Genomic DNA, 17,752 nt, shown 5'->3' on the forward strand with positions numbered 1-17,752 from the left:
TACAGTACATTTTTAAGATGTATACAATAATTACTTTTAAAGTCAGGTGCAAGCATGTACAACATACTGTCCCAACAGAGACATTATTTACTGACATCAAAACCCAAGGGAGATCTCCAACACCAAAGTAACACCAAATACCTATGTGAAGAGCTTCTCAGCATCAAAGGCAAGGATATATTTCAAATACTAGGGAATTAAAAGGGTGGTGAAATCCCTCCCAGGCCAAGGTAAGCGAGAATCCTCTCAAACATGAAAGAGTTAGGATGGTCTGGGAGGCAAGTCTCTAGGATATAACAAATCCAGGTTGGTTGGTGGGGTTGGGAAAAGGAATTCTCCATTTCTCCAAAAATGAAATGTTGCTCCTTTGGCATGAAGGTGCTGGATTAGAATGAGATGAAAGTCCCCCAAAATGATGTTGGAAGGAGTCTTTCAAACATGATTAAGGCATGTAGAGTTTCATTTCTGTCAAGTTCAGAAGGTATCATTCTAATAGGACAGGGTAAAAATACAGCAGGTCGAGGGTGCCCCTGACACCCAAACAAAATTAATCTCCTTCACTGTTTCCAAAGTAAGTTCCTGAGACTCCGCAATTGGATCTGCACCAATTCCCTCTTCAGATCTCCCAGGAGATAATAGAATGGAAAAATGAGACAGAACAAAGGTGAAAATTGAAGCAAAGTTTTCTGGAAAAAAAAGCCACAATCGTATTGAAATTTGCACCAAAATGAATTGAGAACTTTGCCATATCCAAGGGTATATTCAACATATATAGACAAGTTCTAGATAATAATTACCCATACATACCATACCATGTCCTTCCTTTCTGGAAGCATATGTGAACAATCTTCACTCTTAAAATAACGATCCACTTTCAAGTTGCTATCACAGTCGTGGGCAGAAGAATAGTTTGTAACACAACGAGTTGGGATCCCCAAACACCTCAAAACTGAAAAAGATATGATGAGGGAAATCATTTCAAATGACCATATCAAAGCATTGTCAAGTTTAATAACATTGGTAAACCACTACCAGTGAGAATTTTGAATACGATTCACAAAGACATCATACTAAATCCATAGTTTAGGTGTTGCTTTTTTTAAAAAAAAAATGGGATGTGACAATACTTGAAAATGCTAGCTTTTTTTTTTTAAAATGCTCATTTTTAAATGCCCGTTTTTCTCAGTCACTAGAGGGATACTACAATGGATCTCAATAACCTTGGGATATGGGAAAGAAGAAATACAGCAGAGTTTCTCCTACCATCCATTCAGCAACACGGTCTCCCAGGCAGAAATGATCCCTGTACTCCTGAATGCTTCTGAGACTACTACAACAAGCTACAGCGGGCATCTCAAAGCAGCGTAAAGATACAACCATCACTGCTTCCGCAAAATACTCAAAATCTACTGTTACGAGCCCAGAGGACCCATAAACCCAGCAGCAATCGATATTCACCAAGACAAATGGTTACTTAAACAAAAGTTGCTTTTAATTATCTTTAAACATGAAAACAGGATCAAACTTCATCTTATTAACTTAACCCCCCCCCTTCTAATTCTAAGCACACGTGTATGTAACGTGTGTAAGTTCAGAAAAGTTCTTTGATTCACAGTCCATTCTCACTTCTCATTCCTCTAAGTTCACTGGTTGCAGGCAATTCTTATACTGTGCTCAGAATTTAACATTTATAAAATTCACCAGGCTTTGGTGCTAATAAGTTAAATCGTTACCACTCAGGAAGGTTCTTGTCAGTTTACAGAGAGGGATTTGTTGTTTGCTGGACACCCACAACTGATTCCTTGTAACCAGCCACTTCAGTGTCTTGCCAAAGAAACTTGCCCCATCAAGGTTTTCCAGATGATAACCTCTTTCTTTAAGGTCACCACAGAATTATTTTTTGTTTCTCTTATTTCAAGTGAAACATTAGATAGCCAGTCCTCTCCTCTTGCATGAGCCCTCTCTCTCTCTCTCTCTCTCTCTCTCTCTCTCTCTCTCTCTCTCTCTCTCTCTCTCTCTCTCTCTCTCTCTCTCTCTCTCTCTCTCTCTCTCTCTGAGAAAGCCTCTTTGACATTCTCTTCTTGCGAAACTACAGGACCCTCTTAGAACAGCAAGTTCCCCTCCAGAAAGAATGTGGCTCCAACAAGCTCTTTCATCTGTTGTCTTTTGTAAACAACAATCCATTAGTGAAGTCTCTTGGGCACTCTCCAAAGCTTTTGCAAAGGCCCCCAGGAGCCGCCCTGTCTGGCTTGAGCAGAGCTCAAGTATTTTAAACCAGATCTGTTTTGAAGTGTTTGTATGTGACCTACACTGAAAAAACCTGCCCCAATTTATCTCCCAAAATCATCCATATACAAACACAACATAATCTGTCACATTATTGGCAGGATAAGCAAACCAATATCAGTCTCCTTCTTAAGCCTAACATCTGACAACAGAGGTTCCAATTGCACTCAGTCAGCTCCTATAGGAACACCACTAATGTTGACACAGTGTTGAAGAGGACCAAATCTTAGACATTAACCTGATCAATCAAGAAATCATCAAAAGTCTTACAGTGTTCATATGAAAAATGGTTGGGTCAATAGCTAACAAGTGAGCTACAGGAGTAGAACACAAACATCTGCAGGCATTGCGGTTGAAGCAAAAACAATGCTGGAGAAACTCAGTGTCCTTATAGAGCAAAGGTACATAACCAACGTTTCTGGCTTGAGCCCTTCATCAAGGTATGACAAAATGTCAGCAGGCACCAAAAAGGTAGGTGGGAAGGGGCAGTGGGAGGAGCACAGTCCATCCCAAAGGCAGGGGGTAATAGGCGGATAAGGGAAGGAGGGAATACCAGCAAACAGGAGAGGCAAGGGTGTAGAGAGCTGGAGAAAAGAAAGGAGAATGAAGAGTAAGCTAGCAGAAACCATAGATGTTAATGCCATCTGGTTGGAGAGTGCCCAGATGGAAAATCAAGTGTTGTTTCTCCAATTAATGAGTGGTCTTGGTGGGATAATACACAAGGTCATGGACAGACATGTGAACATGGGAGTAGGGTGCAGAATTGAAATGGTTGGCCTCTCGAAGATCCCCATCACTGAAGGAGAGAAGATGCTCAACAAAGCAATCTCCCAGAGTGCATCCAGTCTCTCCAATGTAGAGAAGGTCACAACGGGAGCACCAGATGCAGTAGATATCTCCCATGGTTTCACAAGTGAAATGTTGCTTCACTTGAAAGGACTGTTTTGGAACCACAAATGGTGGTGAAGGAGGAAGTGTGGATGCAAGTGTGACAAGTCTTCTGCTGCAGGTCAGTGCCTTCAATTACTCCTTGCCATTTTTGTACTTATTTGGCTATAAATTTGCATTCATCCAAAAGGGGCTGATCCATTGGCAGATCAGAGGACAACCATGACTGTTTTATTCATTAAGCCCCCATTGCAAATTTGATTGCGCAAGATGCAAAGGCCTCAGTTGTAATGGACAGTGTGTGGCATAAAACTGCCTTGTGGCCCTCTGTTTCATGGTGGGCCTGAATGGCCAATGACTACAAGATTGGTTGGTCCTATGCCAAGCCTTATGTTGAGGGAAGTGTGGGTAGAGTATTAGCACATATTGATGATAGAAGGAGTAAAACTACAAGAATTAATGATGGGTGGAAGTAAATAACTCAGGGATGCCAGCACCTTGATAAATGACTATTAGTATTGCCACCAATTGGGTGATTTGAGCTTGGTACTATTTAGCAGTGATGTCAGATTGGAGATTCAGGGCTTGCGGCCAAAAAGAGACATTGAATCTGGTAGTTGCAGGGAGGGATGTGCTGTGCAGTGACGGGGGGGGGGGGGGGGGGGGGGCGGCGGGGAAGCCAAGGAATTAAAAAGTACTTTATCAGTCTGGAAGGATCCCAGTCCTGTGCTTGCAGGGAAGATGTATTTACCCCACAAATTCTCAACGTTAGTGTTCCTCTGAAAATGTCTCAAGTTCTGCTTCTTCGTTGACTTCAAATCTGCCTAGTGCTAAATAAGTTCATCCTCAAATTCAGTGACCTTGACCTCAGCACTCCCCTCTGCAACCAGATCCATAACTTGCTGATCTATAGGCTGCAATCACCTATGACTGCATGGCCAAACACTGCTCAAATGCCATCTCTAAATTCATGGATAGCCCTACCGTCGTAGGCAGGATCTCAAACAGTGACGAGTTGAAAACAGAGGGAGATTTTTGCCAGGACAACAAACTCTCCATCAATGTCAGCAAGTCAAGGAAGTTGGTCATAGACTTCCAGAAGAGAGGTGAAGACACTCCCCTGTCCAAATCATCAGGGCTAAGGTGGACATAGATGACAGCTTTAAGTTCCTGGGATGAAACATCTCCCATGGCCTGTCCTGGTCCACCAATGATCAAGAAAGAGCACCACTCCCTCAGAACCCCGAGATCTGGCATGCACCTGCAACTCTGAACACCTTCTACAGTTACACCACTGGAAATTTCCTGTCATGATGCACGACTATATGATAATAGGAACTTATCCAACCAAGACCACAGGAAGCGCACCGTTGTGCATGCAGCTCAGACTGTTACACACACTCCCCACTTCCTTCCACTGACTTCATCTACCCTTGCTGCACCTTTGAAAAAGGAGCAAAACATATTAAAAGATTCCTCCCACCCTGGACCACACTCACTTCACCCTTCTATTGTCAGGAAGAAAATGCAGAAGATCCCACACCACCAGATTCAAGAACAGTTTCATTCCCACCATTATCAAACCACACTAAAGAGATAATTTTGTTCTGTTCTCACGAATCTTTCTCTGTAACTCGGAACTTATTAGTGTAATTTTACTGCCGTACTATACATGAGTTTACTATTACGATTGCTCACAATCAAACTTTCTCACTGTACTTTGGAACCTGTGACAATAAACGTGAATTTGACAACATCCCATGCACTCCTGGTACAGAAAACCCCAGGAATGCAAAGTTAAATCACACCCTGGAGTGCCAGGTCCAATTTTTGGTGTGAAGTGAAATAACCCAGAGTGGCTGTTATCAATTTTCTGATTAAAAAATTATTAATTTCAATTGCATAACACACTGGGGGAAAAAGACTGAATCACGATGTGCGTGGAAAGAAATTAGTAATTCCAAGTGAAAACAATAGAGACCAGGAGGAACACTGTGAAGTCTAAGTCTAATCACGTGTCTCTTGCACAGGATGAACATTCAGCATAGTCACTTGATATCTTGTGGACTGTCCTCTGTTCATTGACCAAAATTCAGTTTATGAACTTCCAATCAAGTTTTCATTTTGGGCCGGGGTGGGTGGGAGTGTGAGGGCACGGCAGGGTGCAATTAACAGGCACCAAGTGCAGTGTCAGCTGCTTGCTACAAGCCCAAGTCAAACTTCCACACTAAGATTCAAATGAATAAGGTTCGCCAACTGGTCGATATCACCACAGGTCAATACAGTATGCCATTTGATGGTAGAATGCCAATAATGAACAGGGAAGAATAAAATAAATTTTGTCTGTATAATGCACTCCATGAACTGGATTAATTCCTACATGTGAAAATGCCATGGGGAGAAGGAGAAATAATTAAAAACAAAGTGGTGTAGTGCACTAACATGTAGACACAAATAGTGTAGTGGTGAGCACACTTTTACAGTGCCTGAGGCCTAGGTTCAAATAATTTTAAATTTAAACTTAGACATATAGCAAGATAACAGGTCTTTTCAGCCCACAAGTTAAAATTCCTAGTACATTTTGAACAGTAGAAGAAAACCAGAGTTTCCAGGGAAAACTCACGCAGACATGGGGAGACCGTACAAACAGCGCGGGATTGAAACCCTGGTCCATATTCCTGGTGCTGTAACAGCGTTGTGCTAACCATGCCACCCTCTACTATAGTTTGTGAAAAGTTTGTAAACCCTCCTTCAGCTCGAGTTACCTCCAGGTGCTCTGGTTTCCTCCCACATTCCAAAGACGTATGGGGTTAGTAGGTTCAGTGGTCACATGGATGTATCGGGCATGGGCTCATGCATCATAAGGCCCTGTTACCGTGCTGTATCTCTAAATTTAAATATATATATTAATTGAAACAAAACATTTGAAATAGAGAAAAATATCAGGGTTTTCGGAAACGAGCAGAATCTTACCCGTGCAAGCTACAGCTGCAAACACCCAACATTGGCCATATCGTACTTTCTCAGCCCCAGAACTGCTCCATTTGCGTAAAATCGGGAGACTCCCGTTCCATCTGGTGGGGGCAGTCCCATCGGAGTAATCACCATCCCACCTCCCCGAAACTATGCCTTTGTCGTCATTTGAATTCACCTTTCAGGGAAAAAAAATATAGAGCATCTCATCTAACTTCATAAATAAATTTACGTAATCATCTGCAAAGTAAAAAATGTCTCTAAGAGTCAGAACTATAGCTAGGCAAATTTAATAGCCAAATCACCTTGACAAACATTATCATTGATTATTACTCCTTGGCAAAGGGCTCAGGCCCAAATGTCAGCCATATATCTTTGTCCCCATAGATGCTGAAAAGCCCGGCTGAGTTCCTCCAGCGTTTCAGTGTTTTTACTATTATTGAAGTATTAAGTACAGGAGTTGGGATGTTATGGTAAATAAGATGTTGGTGAGGCCAAATTTGGAGTATTGTGTGCAGTTTTGATCATCTAACTGCAGGAAAGATATCAATAAAATAGAAAGAGTGCAAAGAAGATTTACTAAGATGTTTCCTGACTTCAAGAATTGAGTTACAGGGAAAGGTTAAACAGGTTAGGACTTTATTCACTGGAGTGTAGAAGAGATTTGATAGCAGTATTTAAAGTGACGAGGGGGAAAGACAGAGTAAATGTAGGTAGGCTTTTTCCAGAGGGTAGGGGAGTTACAAACCAGAGGACATGAGTTAAAAGTGAACGGAAAAAAGTTTAGGGGGAGCTTCATCACGCAGAGAGTGGTGGGAGTGTGGAACAAGCTGCCAGCTGAAGTGGTGAACGCGAGCTCAATTTTAACATTTAAGAATTTGGATAGGTACATGGATGGGAGAGCTATGGACTGGGTGCAAGTTAGTGTGATTAGGCAAAAAAATGTTCCGAATAGACTAGAAGGGCCAAAGGGGTCTGTTTCTGTGCTCCAGTGTTCTATTGGTCATCTTGGCTTCACCACATCACTCACAATCCCTTGGTTCTCTCAACCCCTTTACCTTTCAGCAACCTAAAATACTGTTTTTCCTCCCTCTTCCTCATCATGAAGAAAGGTCACCAAAGCATTAACTCTGCTTCTCTCTGAGCCAGTGTTGCCATTATTAATTTATTAATTAATTATTTTTTTTATTTAAAAAGGTCAGTTTCTCTTAGCTCCACACAGACTCAGCTTGTGTACAGTGTGAAACTCATGCCAAACCTTAGATGGGCCTTTGGATCGTTTAAAAGGGACTTTTATATTTAAAGATTTTGGCCTCCTTCTTTTGAACAATTATGCATGGTATTTAACGATGTTGTAGATTCTAGGATTGTATCAAACAATCTGCACCTTATTTTGCAGCATGTAGAGAACGTCCTGAGCTGACTTATTGGCTTATGATTGAAATAAATAAGTGATAATCATTCCTTTATAGGAATCTAGAGCTCTCAACCTTTCCCACACATGGACCATCTTATGTTTTCCTTTTCCTACTGTAGACCACTGGTTGAGAACTACAGTTCTCTGTCCTGTCAGTTGCTTTTTCTGTAAATTAGTTAGTTTTGATGTTGCGCTGTGAGGAACTCTTATATGTGGATTGCGGAGCCTGATACTATTCCCAAAGCAACAGGACCCACCAGGAACAGCAACCAAACTCTAACCCTGAAGCCTGATTGTTCATGGTGGTTCTTTTCCATGCCTCATGTCTTATTTTACCCATACTCCTCAGTTTTCTTATTTTTCAAAAAATGTATTGTATATGCCGGTGTATTGGACAACTCGTATACAAGATGACCTGGAATTTTCACCTAAAATGTGGGTTTTGAGCAATATCCTTTGTATAAGATGACCCAAATCTAGCACTTACCGTTGACCAGTGGATGCTGTTAAAAGCAAATCACAATACATTAATACCAAATTAATCTGAAAAGGTTAATTTTATGAGCATATTTTAAAATAAATCACCATCAACTCCTGTAACATACCATTTAAAGCCTGGACAGAGCTGACAACAGTCAGACCGGACGGATGGACCCCGTGGAGGAGCACTGAGATTTTGTTGATAACTATAGGGCATGCACAACATTGCATTAGAGCCGGATGAAACATGGCAACAGCGTTGAGACTTTGCTGTCAAGGTTCGGATTTTAGACTTAGCATAGGACTCAATTTTAAGGTGACATTTTTAAGGGATCGTCCTATACACAGACATATACGGTACATGTTTCCCGCAGTTCAGAAACAACGTTACAGGGAAAGGTTAAACATGTTAGGACTTTATTCCCTAGCATGTAGAAGAATGAGGGGAGATTTAATAGAGGTATTTGAAATTATGAGAGGGATAGACAGAGTAAATGTACATAAGCTTTTTCCACCAAGGGTAGGGGAGATACAAATTAGAGGACATGGGTTAAGAGTGAAAGGAAAAAAGTTTAGGGGGAACTTCTTTGCTCAAAGAGTGGTGAGAGTGTGAATTGAGCTGCCAGCTGAAGTGGTAAATTTGGGGTCAATTTAAGAAGAACTCGAACAGGTACATGGATGGAAAAGGTATGGAGGGTTATGAACTGGGTGAAGGACAGTGGGACAAGGCAAAAAAAAAAGTGGTTCAGTACAGACTAGAAGGGTCGAAAAAACCTGTTTCTGTGCTCTATGGTTCTATAACTTCCCAAGGCAAGATGCAATTAGTTTTGTAGCCAAATTAAGTCAAGATTACATCTGTTTGGTTTTAATGCAATATTGTACTCCCAAACCAGAATCTACAATTCCAACCTGAAACTAGCCTGTAGTTTATCAGATGACAAAGCCTGTTAAAACAGGTTTTAAAAAAACCACAATTCTTGAAGCTCACCATAGCAGTCAGTATTCGGCTGATATATATAGGATCACCTCTTTTCAAAGCATCAGACAAAGGATTCTTCAGAGCAGATAGACTGTTGTCCAAAATTTGGAAGCAGATATTGAGGACATCTTTTTCAAACTGTAAAGACATGACTCAAAATAGCAACAAGTCTCAGAGTAATGGTGCTGAAAGAAAAGATAGATAGATTCTGGAGATCTTAAAATTTACATTACTTGTCCGAAATTCCATGATAATGGGAGAAAGGCAGAACGGTAGAGGATTCCATTCTCATTTAGGATGTATTCCCCCAGAAGATCCTCATGCGGCAGGTACACAGAATCCTCTGGTTGTTGGAATGAGGGGCAGTGGGGGGGGGGGGGGGGAACAGAAAGGGGGAAGAGAGGCAATTAAATTCTTTTTTTTGTTTTAATTTCAATTCACCTGCACATCATTGGTGCACAAACAGCTGTTAAGAGTATGCTCATAGACAACGGTCCCAATAGCTGAATGAGTGAATGAACTACCCAGTATTCAATCACAGCCATGCTCTAAGTCTATGATTATAGATGCCAGCATTTCATTGGGTTTTTACAACAATCACAGCGTATGCAGAATTTCGTGTTTCACTCATCCAAGGATTTTCATGAAAGGTCCTGCAGTCACACAGAACAAACCTGGGCTACATGGAAGAAAGGTCATCAAAATGGTTCATCTGGCTGAAAGGTATTGCTGTAACCAGCATCTTTATTTAAAAGTTTGCATGCATGTTTTGAAACATCTCCTTGCCTTTTGGTTCCTGTCTCATTCTGACCCACTCTATATTCCTTCCTTTCCCAAGACCAATGTTGAAAGAGCTATCGCTAATCTGATTCTTACAGAATTCTCTCTCTAAATGGCCTCGCCTGGCAATATGCCTCCTCGATATGCATCCACCCACTTCCCATTATTCCCTTTTCCATCTCGACATCTTGCCCTGCTTTATCAATCATGTTGACAATTGTAAAGTATTAGACGAGATGTTGCTGTCACAGATTATACTAATTTATGAACACTTGAAATTTCCCCAGTATTTAGTCTTAATGAAATTTGTGTCAAGTTTAAAAGTTTATCACTACAACCTTTAAATCCACTTTGTAATGCTTATATGTGAAGTTATTGTTGAATTTGCTTATTTTTCATTTTCTTTCCACTGATTTTAATAGAATAATTATAAAAAGAACTGCAGAACTATAAAATTGAGTTAAACACACATTCTAGAAGCCAGGGGAACATGAACCAGTCCTCATTGAGAGCTGAGTAGTGGAGATGGACTTAAATTCCTGGGTGTCAACATCTCCGGGGATCTATCCTGGAGTCTCCATGTCGATGCAATCAGGAAGATGGCTTGCCAAAGCTTGTATTTTGTGAAACTTTACAGTTATACTGTGGAGAGCATTCTGGCTGCCAATGGTCAGGACAAGAAAAAAAAACTCCAGATGGTTGTTAACTTTACCTGTGATATAACAGGCACCAGTCTTCACTCTATCAAGGGCATCTACAAGAGGTATTGTCTTTAAGAAAGCAGCTTCTATCCTCAGGGATCACCCACCCTCTTCATTCTCCTAGCATTGGGGGGGGGGGGGGGGGGGGGGGAAACAAGGTACAGAAGCCTAAAATCAAGCACTTAGTGGCAAGACCAGCTTCTTCCCTTCTGCCTCACTTTGACTTGTCATGCACTATTTTTATTTATTTTTGTAAGGTGGTTGATAGGAATGTTTGCGTAGTGAGGTTTCCGCAAAACAGTGAATTTCATGACTTGTTCATGACAATAAATTCTGATTCTGACATTCACAAAATACAACGTGGAATTGTTAATATCAATCGGAGTCATGATGCCAAGATGCATTGTATAGATTGATCAATTTGAAAAGAAAATATACCATAACATTTCCTGAGCACAAAAGGTACATGTTAATCACAAATCAATAAAATATTGCACTGTTCTGTTCTGTTGCAAGTACTATCTATAGTGATTGTAACAAATAATATTCTTTTGGTGATTAACCAATGAATTATATAAATGAAATCTTTTACTGATCAATATGCAAATGAGTGTATTATGCAAGTTCAATAGTGGGTACCTTTAGAATTGTGCATGTTCCTGTAAATAGTCAAGCTCGGTTCTATCCAGAGCCATTTAACTGCACACTGTGAACATTACACTTATAGTCTGTAATGATAAGCACATAAATGCTAAATAACATAATTGATAAATTTATTGAGAGAAAGGAACTACAATGAAGAAAACCTCTCTTCCATCTATAATTTCAAATAGCTTTAGGAACTGTTTAATGGTTTCTCCACAATTTTTTTCCACAGTTTCAATCATCTTGGTTATCAGGAAAGCAAGTCTCTGTGTTTTAGAGAAATGTGAATTTTGGGAATAGAATGGTTCACAGTTTGTTTAAACTATTGCAGCTTAAGGATAAACAAGATTCACTCCTCTTTAGACTAAAGAGGTGAGGCAGGCAGGCAACCAGTGAGCCTTTTCCTTTCCCTCAATGCTTACATTTTTGTATTCCTGATGCTCAAGGGACTCAGTAGACCAGAAAGTTTTCCTGTAACAACTCAGCAGTGTGCTTTTTTGGAGAGGGAGATTTTTGGTGGCGTGATAAAACACAACATCTTCTCAGCCAGTACATAGTGTATCTTGTGACAAATTTAGGATTTATTAAATACACAGGAGGTCAAAACTAAAAGCAGTCTTAGAATAAGAGGCTGGGAATAATCAGCGAGAATATGTAAACACATTTAATGACCTGGTTTTAGTTCTACTTTGTATTTTATTTTTATAGAATTTCTTCAATGTTTTCTTTTAAAATTGCTACATTCACATTTATAATATTAATTACCTGTGTAAGAGTTCTAATTGCACTTTCCCATCAATAGTATAACATTCAGAGAATAATGTAGAACAGCTATCATCAACAGGGACCATACTGTGGTCCACAACACAATAAGCAAGTCTCATTTTCTTTTCACCTGACTTAACATAAATAAGTTTTAATGTAGTCAGTAGGAGAGAAGTACGGAAGAAATCAAAACTTGGCTGCTTCACAGGAAGGGGGCCCATAAACAGTGAGCAGAGTCCTAAGGGGGCATAGCCAAAAGAAGGTTGAGAACAGCTGATGTAGATCGATGAGGTTATCCATTTTGGTTGCAATAACAGGCAGGAAGATTACTATGTGAATAGAGACGAATGAACAAAAGGGGAGGGGCAACAAGACCACTGTATCATGGTGCATCGGTCATTGAAAGCTGGAATGCAGATAGTAAATGGCATGTTGGCTTTTACTGCAAGATGCTTTGAATATAGATGCAAGGAAATCTGAATGCAGTTGTATAGGGCCTTGTACAGTTTTGGTCTCCCAATCTGAGGAAGGACATTCTTGCTATTGATGGGATGCAGCAGAGGTTTACCAGATTGATTTCTGGGATGGCAGGACTAACATGATGCATGAAGAAAGACTGGTTAGACTAGGGTTATATTCATTGACATTTCAAAGAATGACAGGGGATCTCATTGAAACACACAAATATTCTGACAGTATTGGACAGGTTTGATGCAGAAAGAATGTCCAGAATAAGAGGTCACAGTTTAAGGAAAAGGGGCAAGAGAGGAGTCAAAACTTCTTCATACAGAGATTTGTAAACTTTTGGAACTTCCTACCACAGAAAATGCTGAGGCCAGTTCATTTTCTTCTTTTTCTTTGGCTTGGCTTCACGGACGAAGATTTATGGAGGAGGTAAATGTCCACGTCAGCTGCAGGCTCGTTTGTGGCTGACAAGTCCGATGCGGGACAGGCAGACACGGGTGCAGCGGTTGCAGGGGAAAATTGGTGGGTTGGGGTTGGGTGTTGGGTTTTTCCTCCTTTGCCTTTTGTCAGTGAGGTGGGCTCTGCGGTCTTCTTCAAAGGAGGTTGCTGCCCGCCGAACTGTGAGGCGCCAAGATGCACGGTTTGAGGCGATATCAGCCCACTGGCGGTGGTCAATGTGGCAGGCACCAAGAGATTTCTTTAGGCAGTCCTTGTACCTTTTCTTTGGTGCACCTCTGTCACGGTGGCCAGTGGAGAGCTCGCCATATAACACGATCTTGGGAAGGCGATGGTCCTCCATTCTGGAGACGTGACCCATCCAGCGCAGCTGGATCTTCAGCAGCGTGGACTCGATGCTGTCGACCTCTGCCATCTCGAGTACTTCGACGTTAGGGATGTAAGCGCTCCAATGGATGTTGAGGATGGAGCGGAGACAACGCTGGTGGAAGCGTTCTAGGAGCCGTAGGTGATGCCGGTAGAGGACCCATGATTCGGAGCCGAACAGGAGTGTGGGTATGACAACGGCTCTGTTTACGCTTATCTTTGTGAGGTTTTTCAGTTGGTTGTTTTTCCAGACTCTTTTGTGTAGTCTTCCAAAGGCGCTATTTGCCTTGGCGAGTCTGTTGTCTATCTCGTTGTCGATCCTTGCATCTAATGAAATGGTGCAGCCGAGATAGGTAAACTGGTTGACCGTTTTGAGTTAGATATATTCAAAAGGGAGATGAATGTGGCCCTTGGGCCAAATGGGTCCAATGGTATGAAGAGATGGCAGGAAGATGCAAGATGGTTATAATATGAATGTTTTCACTATTGCTGCAAAACACTGCATTTCATGACTATATTTCTGATTCTGAATAGGATGCTGAAGTTATAGGATCAACAGCACATCCACAGAGGGAAATACAGAGTCACAAAATAATTGCAGACAATTTGTATTTGCATAAATAATGTTATTTAATAATAGAGGAAATTTCCAGGATTGCTGCAGATACAGAATTTATGAATAAGAGCATGTAATTATATTTCTCGCAGCACGACACATGAAGAAGGTTACACCAGTGGTCAGATCAGAGACAATAGTTATACAGGTTCCAGAGCTACAATTCAGAGGATTTGCAGGCAATTCATGGACATCACAAGAAAGGGTAGAGGATGTTTTCAATGAGAAAAGAAATTATTTTGATATTTAAACGAGTCTCCTTGTATGAACTGTACTATCCACGTCTTAATATTTGATGTATTGAGAAACAAAGGCAAAATAATCTGTGAAAAATAGCTACTGATAAGATTGGACACAAGCTGGTTAATGATTAATAACTTTTTAAAATAAAGAAATATTAATTTTCATAATCAATCTTTCTGTACCTTTGATTTATTCATAGGTGTGTAACTGATTGATAAATTAGCAAGTGTGAGGAAGGGACTTGTTTTCACATGGACTGTTCAGTGATCATTAGGACAGTAAAGCCTGATAGGTGATACCACAAGTTCCTTTGCTCACCATCTGTCACCAAACTAATCTGGGAGTTAGTTCCTTCAGAAATGAACATTCCTTCAGAAATTCTCCTTGGACGCAAGAAGAAATAAGATGAAAATAACCAGTGAGTGCTTAAAATGACTCTTGCACATTTAACCCTTGATTCTGCCTTGGTGACAAATATTATCACATCAATTGCTCTTAAAAGTTGTCCACATAAAAGCAAGAGGCAAGACGGGGCAATTACCTTTACACCAGGGGTTGAAGAGAAGGTGAAAGGACCCTGCAGTCATCTGTTGCAAGCCTTCTCCTCCACTTGGAACGAAGAGCAGATGCATCTGATAGTGGCCAATGCAGGCATTGGCCGGGCTGCACACAGTCAGGTGAAGGGACCCAGGAGCAGGTTCCACACGGTACGTCCATTTGTCCCGCTCCGCCGCCGACTTGGCAGCTTCAATGCGAATTCTGTTGGCTTCGGATGACGAGGGTCCTGTGCAGAGAATCATTTACCTTTAGCCAATGACATGTGCAAGAAAATCGCGTAAATCACAGGGAAACTTGAAGTGAAAACTTTGCACTGACGTTGAGTCAGTTCGAGATAGTTATCAAGGTTCTTCCAAAAGATCTCGGACCTCAAACAAACTGCTTTTTGTCCCCACAGAGATTTCCTAACATAGTAGATCTTTCCACATCACTGTCTAAAATGGGAATTTTCCCGGGAACCCTCCCATGAACCAGCGGTGTGAAAATGTCGGCTCGGGATCATTTCCCTGGGCCACTCATTCCCTGCGGTCTGAATGGCTGAAGAGGGGAAGCGACAGGATGTTACCACTTGTGTTCTGCATTATCGTGTCGTCATTTAAGCTCGTCAACCTCAATTTGTCTTCAATAAATCAGTTCATTCTGTATTTTTCCTCTTGCATTTCTAAAGACCGGTACATTCAAATTCCAAATTGTAAAAATTCACAAAACAGTTTCCAAGCCCAACATAAAGGTTCAACTGTGCTGTTACTTTTAAATTATAAAGTTCTGACTGAAGCAGCAATGATTTTTGTTCTTATCATTTTAAAGAATTGTGGTCACGTTTGCCCAATATTTAAGAAAGTGTGCTATACAAATTCATCGTCATTCACTTTGCTGTCCTTCAAGAGCTTTCAGACCTGGTGTGGGGGGGTGGTAATCAGTGATTTTCAAACTGCTCTCTCAACTCACATTCCAGGTTAAGCAATCCCTATGTCATAAATGTTTTGTGATTAGTAAGGGATTGCTTAAAGTGGTATGTGAGTGGGAAGAAAATGGTTTGAAAACCGCTGTTTTAATCATACGTAATTGACTTGTTATGTGCACGGTTTCATAACTTCAAAGGAAATGCTTTTCTCAGGCAAAATATTTCAGTAACAATCGGGTGAGGAGCAGTAATTCTCAGCTCACACTCACATACCACCTTAAGCAATCCCTTTCTAATCACAGAGCACTTATGGCATAGGAAATAGTGGTAAGCGAGACTGGGAAGCAGTTTGAAATTTACTGGGGTCGATAGAAAGAGTGGGGATAACAGCTACGAAGTCACAAGTTAAAGGAATAAGCGCAAGGAGCTGGAACATGAGCAGCCTGTAACTTAAGACATGCCATTAACATGGCCCTTCGAATGGTGAATGAATAAACAAGTCACGAAACGCCACTTCAAGTCAGTCAGACCTGTGACCAGGCAGAGTGTGAGCTGGTCTTGTCCCTCGAGGTAAACCTGGCGTTTGAATTCCACAGACAGGTGGAACGCCTGTCCTCTGCGCAGGAGCAGGCTGTCCAAGGCAATTTCAGCGGTGTGATGCTGAGTGTTGTTCGCTTCACATTGCAGGTCCACGGCTCCCAAATACTGGCTTCCTATCGGAGAACATTAATCGTGAACATTAATCACATCCACAAACGCGCAAGACCTCGGCGGAGCATTGCCAATGAGTTTTAAATAGAATTAATCAGCTGCCACCTTTAATAAATAGGCGACATGTGGTGTAATTCGCAAACTTTAAACGGCATTGTACGGTTTGTAACTGCTCCTTACCAGCTATTGGTTTGGGTGTCGAAGTGAAGCGCTCCATTCTTCAAAGAACCTTAGCTGCTCGCCGCTGTTCACAGCACTGGACTGTGGTGGAATTCCATGTCGACCCTTATTTATATTGACACTCACGTAAGCTTCAGAGACGACGCTCTCAAAATACCCACGACTTGCGTATAAAAGGGCCATTGCATGGTCATTTCCCCCACAAGCTGGTTCGTGCCACCTCGGAATTTAATCCGAAACCAACAATGGCAATCAATGAAGTGGAATTACACGGCATTGAGAAATCACACGACCTTCCTCATTCCCCCTCACGTACAGGCTGAGAAAAATTGGCGATCCCTCCATAGCACTCACCTGTAAAAGAAATGAAGTATGTAAAATATTCAGTCGATCACAAATTTGAAAGCTTTTTGTGTAAGATATATGTGGAGGAGAAATATTTAAAGTTTAAGGGTCTGTAAAAGGTTGTTTCTTCACCGTTCTTACTCATTCCATTTACATTTCTTCCTCACAATCCCTTAATAGGGGGATTGAGTTCCTGAGCAGAGAGGTGATGTCGCAACTCTACAAATCTCTGGTGAGACCACACTGAGTATTGTGTTCAGTTCTGGCCATCTCATTGTAGGAAGGACGTGGAAGCTACGGAGAAGGAACAAAGGATGTTGCCTGGATTGGAATATGTTTTATGAGGCAAGGTTTGAGACTTCTCTTTGAGGCATAGAAGGATGAGAGAAGACCTAACATAGGTCAAGTAAAGCAACACGTCACTTGTGAATCTTCAATTTCCATCCCCATTCCCTTGCTGAAGAGTCTGTCCATGGTCTCATGCACTGCCAGACTGAGACCACCCACAAATTGGAGAAACAACACTTCATCTTCCGTCTGGAATTACCTAACATACAAGATTATGAGAGGCATTGACATGGAGATGTCAATGGAAATAGAACCATTGACATGCCATGGTTAGCCAGCACCTTTAAACCCCGCCTCGATAACTAGCGCTGTAAAGGTGTAACACTAACCACTCCAACAACCGTGCCATATCCTTAGTATTATGTTCATATATACATTCCATTACTGTACATTAACTCTCTAATTTGCTATGTGGCATTTTTTAAGGACGATATGAGTCAGCGGGAGGGCCAAAGGACCTGTACTGTGCTGTAGTGTTCTGTGTTCTAATCCCTCGAGTTCTCCAACTGCACATTTAAGCCCGAAATGTTGGTCATGCATCTTTATCTTTGCTATATAATTACAGTGAGACTGCGTTCCCAGCCATTACAATCCAACAGTTTCAATTAACATTTGTGTCACATTCTTAAAATGGGATTCATTCACT

The 17,752-nt window shown here is 41.2% G+C and overlaps 2 protein-coding genes across 2 annotated transcripts in view; both read right to left on the reverse strand.

The window, feature by feature from the left end:
- tgm2l (transglutaminase 2, like) overlaps nt 1-16,538 on the reverse strand; it is a 44,486-nt gene extending 27,948 nt beyond the window's left edge. Inside the window, exons 1-7 of the mRNA XM_069901432.1 lie at nt 16,414-16,538; nt 16,053-16,235; nt 14,602-14,844; nt 9,257-9,366; nt 9,033-9,161; nt 6,148-6,325; nt 808-949 (exon numbers count right to left, since the gene is read on the reverse strand). Of these exons, the coding sequence (XP_069757533.1) occupies nt 808-949; nt 6,148-6,325; nt 9,033-9,161; nt 9,257-9,366; nt 14,602-14,844; nt 16,053-16,235; nt 16,414-16,450 (1,022 nt within the window). The 5' untranslated portion in view covers nt 16,451-16,538. The remainder of the gene's footprint in view (nt 1-807; nt 950-6,147; nt 6,326-9,032; nt 9,162-9,256; nt 9,367-14,601; nt 14,845-16,052; nt 16,236-16,413) is intronic.
- Nucleotides 16,539-16,611: 73 nt separating this feature from the next.
- The window catches only part of tmppe (transmembrane protein with metallophosphoesterase domain), a 32,642-nt gene continuing 31,501 nt past the window's right edge, over nt 16,612-17,752 (reverse strand). The window contains exon 5 of the mRNA XM_069901434.1: nt 16,612-16,767. Within this exon, the coding sequence (XP_069757535.1) occupies nt 16,712-16,767 (56 nt within the window). The 3' untranslated portion in view covers nt 16,612-16,711. The remainder of the gene's footprint in view (nt 16,768-17,752) is intronic.

Source organism: Narcine bancroftii, chromosome 10 (genome assembly GCF_036971445.1).
Source record: "Narcine bancroftii isolate sNarBan1 chromosome 10, sNarBan1.hap1, whole genome shotgun sequence".
NCBI classification, from domain to species: domain Eukaryota; kingdom Metazoa; phylum Chordata; class Chondrichthyes; order Torpediniformes; family Narcinidae; genus Narcine; species Narcine bancroftii.